Source organism: Zalophus californianus, chromosome 8 (genome assembly GCF_009762305.2).
Source record: "Zalophus californianus isolate mZalCal1 chromosome 8, mZalCal1.pri.v2, whole genome shotgun sequence".
NCBI lineage: Eukaryota > Metazoa > Chordata > Mammalia > Carnivora > Otariidae > Zalophus > Zalophus californianus.
The window spans coordinates 137,060,406-137,066,405 of record NC_045602.1 but is presented as its reverse complement, the minus strand read 5'-3'; the positions used below and the strand labels follow the sequence as shown (position 1 = coordinate 137,066,405).

The following is a 6,000-nucleotide window of genomic DNA, read 5'->3' as shown; positions in this document are numbered from 1 at the left end:
TCACATGACCTCACTGATATGAGGAATTCTTAATCTCAGGAAACAAACTGAGGGTTGCTGGAGTGGTGGGGGGTGGGAGGGATGGGGTGGCTGGGTGATAGACATTGGGGAGGGTATGTGCTATGGTGAGCGCTGTGAATTGTGCAAGACTGTTGAATCACAGATCTGTACTTCTGAAACAAATAACGCAACATATTTTAAGAAAAAAGAAAAAAGGTAACAGGAGAGGAAGAATGAAGGGGAGTAAGTCAGAGGGGGAGACGAACCAGGAGAGACGATGGACTCTGAAAAACAAACAGGGTTCTAGAAGGGAGGAGGTGGGGGGATGGGTTAGCCTGGTGATGGGTATTAAAGAGGGCACGTTCTGCGTGGAGCACTGGGTGTTATGCACAAACAAATAATCGTGGAACACTACATCAAGAACTAATGATGTAATGTATGGTGATTAACATAACAATAAAAAATTAAAAAAAAAAACTTGGCTTTTCACCTCTAAAATTTAGACTTGTAATTACTACGTATTTCCACAAGATGGACTTCTTGATGTTAGGGTTTAGGGATTGCTTTTATTTTTTTTAGCCATTTCAATTGTCTAAAAATTATTTAGGTAATATAATTTCAAAGTCCTTTTGACATGTTTAAAAATGTCCTTTTTACAGACTTACAATGTACTATTCCCCCTATCATGCCAGGTTAAAACTTGATACTTCTAGAAGTGATTTAATTTCCTCTCATAAAATAATCAGTTATGGTTTTTACATCTTTTAAACTCCTTAAAAACAATTTCTTTAAGGACTTCATATTCACTGTTACTTTAATAGTTAATCATAGTTTATTTTGTGGAAACGAGAACAAATGATTTGTGAAGTTAACGCATAAACACCTAATGACTCTTGGTGGTGAAGAATTGTGGTAATTCAGATGTTGTGACTGTTACTGAATGGGGAGGCAGCAGGACGGTTTTTTCTAAGTCTTCAGGCTCTTAAGTATATACACTTTCTCTTCAAATTTACAGAACATATGTAAATGTATATACAGAAGCGTGTGTATCACCCATACCATGAGATTTATAAGCTGCTTTTTAATTTTGTTCCTCCAACTAGGGTGAGGGACATTCGGGATGCCCAACAGAGCCTCCCTCAGCGCAGGGTTAGGTGTACGTAGTAGGTGCGGAGTGAACACACCTGACTCACAGTTTCAGTTGCTCTCTCGACTTCTGTAATACTGGATAAGGACGTGAAATATGGAAATACAACTTAAGGGAATAGATTTTGATTAATAAAAATACAATAGGGAAGTTAGATACTGTTGCTAAATATTTTGGTTGCAATGAAAAGGTCTTCTGGTCTTACGATATCTTAGAACCCTTAAGCCTGAACCAAACCAAACCCTCCACTGGGTCTCCTGTAACTTATTTCCATTTTGAATTGTATTTATCCATTCGTTAATGGAATTTTACTTGGGCAAAAAACCTGAAAATGTGTCCTATCTGCCAAGTTACCTCTAACCAGGGGCCCAGCTTCCAAGCAGTACTGTTCCTTTTGGCCTTGGGGGCCAGCATGGTTTCGGAAAAAAGCACCCTTTTCCCTTCTTTGTTTCGTAGTAAGTGCATTGATATTTCTATGTGAAAGAGATTGAAATCTTACTTTTACATAATTTGGGCTCACACTTAATATTCTGAACTGAGTAAAACAAAATAGGGAGCTGCTAAAATGTAGTTTAGAATAGGAAAAAAAATGAAAGTTTCCTGGAGGTTGGCCACAAATACTGGGTTATGAATAGAGTATACGTATGTATTAAGTACACAATATATAAACATACACATAAATGCTTGTAAAATTAAAGAACTGGGTTCGAGTTAGAAAAGCTTTAGATGTCATCTCATTTCATAAAGAAATTGAGGCTCAGAGAAGTGATGCAGTTCGCAGAAGCCTGCACAGCAAGGAAGTGGTAGAGTTGGAATTTTCCCACCATAACGGGGATTTCTTTTAGAGAGTCTAATTCAACCAACTGACACCACGTTCGCTAGCATCTAGGCTTGATCACAAGTCCTTCAGGACGAACTGCTGCCACAAGGGTTGAGCAGTTTCCATGGGCTCCTGACCCACTTCAGTCTTAAAAGAAGCTGAGCAGGAAAGGTCATAGAAAGCCATGAGGTAGGGTGCGCAGCGAGGAGTCACGGAGGACATGCACCTGCTCCAGGGGCTACTGGCAACCCCACCAGCGGCTAACATTTACTGGAGGTGTAGAATGTGTTGGTCACACTCATCTCCTTTAGAAGTTACAGCAATATTTTGAGAGAGATGATCTTCCTAGAGAGAAAATAAGTATCTTGGTGAATAGCGCAGAGCTGGGATTTAAGCAACAGGGTCTGCAAGCTCCTCAAGTCAGGCTCCAAGCCACGGGGCTTCCTGCCTCACCACGTACCAGGCGGGAGGGCGGGCGGACAGGCTCACCTGTGAGGATGCTTTTCCAAAGGCCAAGGAAAAATACCTTTCGGGGAACATTATTTTTTTTATTTATTTATTTTCCCCCTTTGTGCCAACATTAAGTTTTACCTTCGTGCTAGGGTAAATGTCCTCTTCGTAATCTGCACTCCATCTAAACCTTTGTCTCTTATAACAGAGTTTTCCATAATGTTTGCAAATGTGAACCTAAAAATACTCAAAGACAGCCTAATTTTCATCGTGGCAGAGTTTTCCACCAAGTTGTTGCTCATCTCTGGGTTCATTACTCAATGATACATGAAGTTAAATTAACTTGAAAAAGATAATCTGATTTTCTAAGGCACAGGTACTAACAGAATTTACAAAACAAAACACACAAAAAGTTGGAATTCTCTTTTATGTGTCTGGATCTGATGGCTCGAAAGGACTAAAACTCGACTTATTTCGCAGATCTCCGCTCTCCTCCCAACTCCAAAAAAACGTAAAACCCAGGTTCATTTCCTGCAATAAGTAGTCATTTAATTAAAGAACAAAATTAACAGGAATCAAAATGTTGCAGCTGTATTTTTTGTTAGACATTATATAAAAAAAAAGTATAATACAGTCAATAATTTTGTGGAACATGAACTTAAAGAGTTCTCAAATTAACTGTGATCAGAATAAAAATGTCTGTTCCAACAGAATCCCGAACGCCGCTGCGCCGCACGTCCTGCGTCAGAGGCCCGGAGGTGCGCCCGCGCATGCACGTCCCCCGGCCCCCGTTTCACTGCAGAACTGTAAGACCAGGTTCGAAGGCAAATGGCCGTTTTCTTCTGGGAGAGCAACTCTGGGTCTCCACTGGGCCCAACAGTTTCCACTCTGCAGACACCAGAGAGCGAAGGGCGTCCTCTGGGCTCCCCGCGTACAGGCGAGCTCAGCCCAGACTCCACCTGCCTCAGTGCGCCCGCTCCTCTCGCTGACGAGGCAGGGAGTCATGAGCCGAACTTCAGGAAAGTTCCCTGATGAATATTCAGTGTTGGTATCAAAAATTAAACACAAATTCTTCTCAGAAGAAAATCTCTATGGCCTGTGGAATCTAGGAATTATAAAAAGACAAATAGTGTAAGCTCATACGTTCCCAAGTTAAAATGGTCAAAACCTCCCACAAATGTATGTGTGGCTACTGAGAGCTGCTCCGAGAGCCAAGATGGAACACAGAAGGAGGCGCCCGCCTTGCTTCAGGCAGTGGAGGGCCTCCGAGGGCTCCCGGGCCTGCGCTGGACCGCACAAGGGATGATGGGCTGAGCTCTGCCCAACAGCCGGAAAGCTGCTGGTTAAGCTCTTGAAGTGTGCAAGGCCAAGGCTTTGCGACAACAGGAGAAGTGATGAATCGGTTAATAAAACCACCTTTCGGAAATGAGGGTTACCGTTTTGTTTTGTTTTTGTAAGTTGGTAATGCGCTTGTGGTAACGTGTAATACATTTAACAAAGTCTCGGGTGACTAAAAATCCTGTTCTTCTAAAAACTGATACTAAGTGCTAAAATGTGGTATAAAGACCTTAGGAATTATTTCCTGATGTCCAAGTTTTGGGCCAGCTCTTAAAATTCTATCATCCAAGAAAGGTATTAAAGACTTAGGAGAGAAGATGCATATCTTCAGTAAACAACTCTTACTAACGAGTAATGGGAAAGTGTATTCGCTATTTTGACATTAACACACGGAACACTATGTAACCATTCTATCCTTTTAACATGGTAAACATGAAAAATAGCTTTAAATGTTTCACTGGACAATGTTGATTTCCTAAACATTTCCGAGTGTTCTGGATAATCGAAACTAAGATGATCTATTCCTGCCCAAAGGTATGCCAGTCACGGGGACCTTAACAACTTCATAAACTGTTTACTTGCCGTCATTTCCTCCTGCTCTTACGGCCGCCTCTTCCTCCCTTAATATATTCACCCCGAAACCGTCCTGGAGGATGGAACCCCATCACACCCGGTTCTGCCCCACAGCCACGCCGACCTTACAGAGTTCGTCTCCTAGACCACCACAGGGGCCACTTGGGGACCAACCAGAAAAGGAAAGGACTCTGCTATTTTAGTTTAAGGCAGTACCCATCCTCAGGATCTCCGCTCTCTCAGTGTTTGGGGCTCCAGCGTCTCTAGGCCAAGGGGCCGTGGCAAAGGGCCGAGGAAAGAACATCCCTCCCAATAAGCAAGGGGAAGCCAGTCTTGCCCCCGCCGCCCCCGCCGGAGGCCCCGCGGCATCTGTGGACACCAGGTCCACAGCACACGTTCCCCACAACGACAACAGGACGGCTTGGTGCTGGCACATGGCCGATGTGTCCCCACCGCAACAGAGGCTCCCCGGAGCGGGGGCCCCCTTGACCTAACGCCTCGCTGCTGTCTCCACGCCTGGCATGACCCCTGGCATGCCACAGGGACTCCAGTATTTGAGTCTGGGGGAAGCATCAGCTTGTGTTAAAGATGCGAATATAAATGCAGGGAAGACAGGAACGGGTGAATGGAAGGGGCTCGGTGGCCTCCTGGCGGCACAGACGGGTGGGGCTCTGAAACGAGAGGTCTGGACACTACAGGAGGGGCGGCCGACGGGCAGGCAGGTCACGTTCACTGCGCATGAACTCCTTAAGGCCTGGACCCAGTAACACGGCTCTGCAGCCCGCCCGCCCGCCCGCCCGCGCCCCTAGGAAGCCGCGTGTTCCATCCGGCTCTCTGCAGAGACGCTGAATTTGTTCACCCAGACCCGCAGGTCTTTGTCTTTCTTTTCGTTTTTTAAAGAAACATGTGGTAAGTACCACTAAAGTCATACACACAGAAATCCGACCTTGTCAGATGCTTGCTTGATGCGTGTACTTCCATCTCGTTACTCTTGTATTCGTTGAGCTCCTTACGAATGGCTGCCTGAAATTCAAAAACAGGACGTTAAAAAATGAACACAGGAAATCAGTACCCAGGTTGTGGATGAACAGTAGTTCCTAATCTTCACTGAGTTCTGTCGTGCCGTAATCTATTTCAAAAGAAGAAGAAACGTGGTTGGGCCTAGCACAGCCTCTGACACTCGGTCGCAGTCACCCCCAGCCAGTCCCCCGCTGTGTCCCAGAGAGGCTGGTGAGGCCGCCCACAACCCCCACGGCACACACCACCACCGCCGCACCGAGCACACGCTGAGCCACCTGACGAAGGAGGAACAGCAAAATAATGCGGCAAGTTCGGCTTGGGGCGAACTCCCGCGGAATTCTGCAATGAGTTCATTTGGAAGCTGTTCTCATTTGGGCACAGGGTATGGCTCTGTGTTGTGACAAACAGCATCATAGCGCCTCAGGCCTGTCACCAGCCCGCAGGGACCCTGCGCTCCCTTGGAGGAGCCCTCCGGGGCCGGCTAAGGGCCGGGGAGAGGCTCTGAGTCAGGACGCGGGTCCACACGTATGACCCAGGACAGGCCTGCTTCTCACGGGGATATTCTGGGCCTTACAGGAAGCGATGCTGGCCAGGCGGGATTCAGAGACTCCGTCCAGGCAGAGCGAGGCTGGGGGAGGGCTCACTCAGCCCC

General features: G+C 46.1%; 1 protein-coding gene across 2 annotated transcripts in view; it reads right to left on the bottom strand.

Annotated features, from left to right (window-relative positions):
• Nucleotides 1–2,913: 2,913 nt before the first annotated feature.
• PHACTR3 (phosphatase and actin regulator 3) overlaps nucleotides 2,914–6,000 on the bottom strand; it is a 207,372-nt gene continuing 204,285 nt past the window's right edge. Inside the window, exons 11-12 of one of the 2 annotated variants that reach the window (XM_027623330.2) lie at nucleotides 5,275–5,351; nucleotides 2,914–3,522 (exon numbers count right to left, since the gene is read on the bottom strand). In XM_027623330.2, coding sequence (XP_027479131.1) covers nucleotides 3,507–3,522; nucleotides 5,275–5,351 — 93 coding nt within the window. In that variant the 3' untranslated portion in view covers nucleotides 2,914–3,506. The remainder of the gene's footprint in view (nucleotides 3,523–5,274; nucleotides 5,352–6,000) is intronic. The other variant, XM_027623329.2, reaches the window with a different exon arrangement.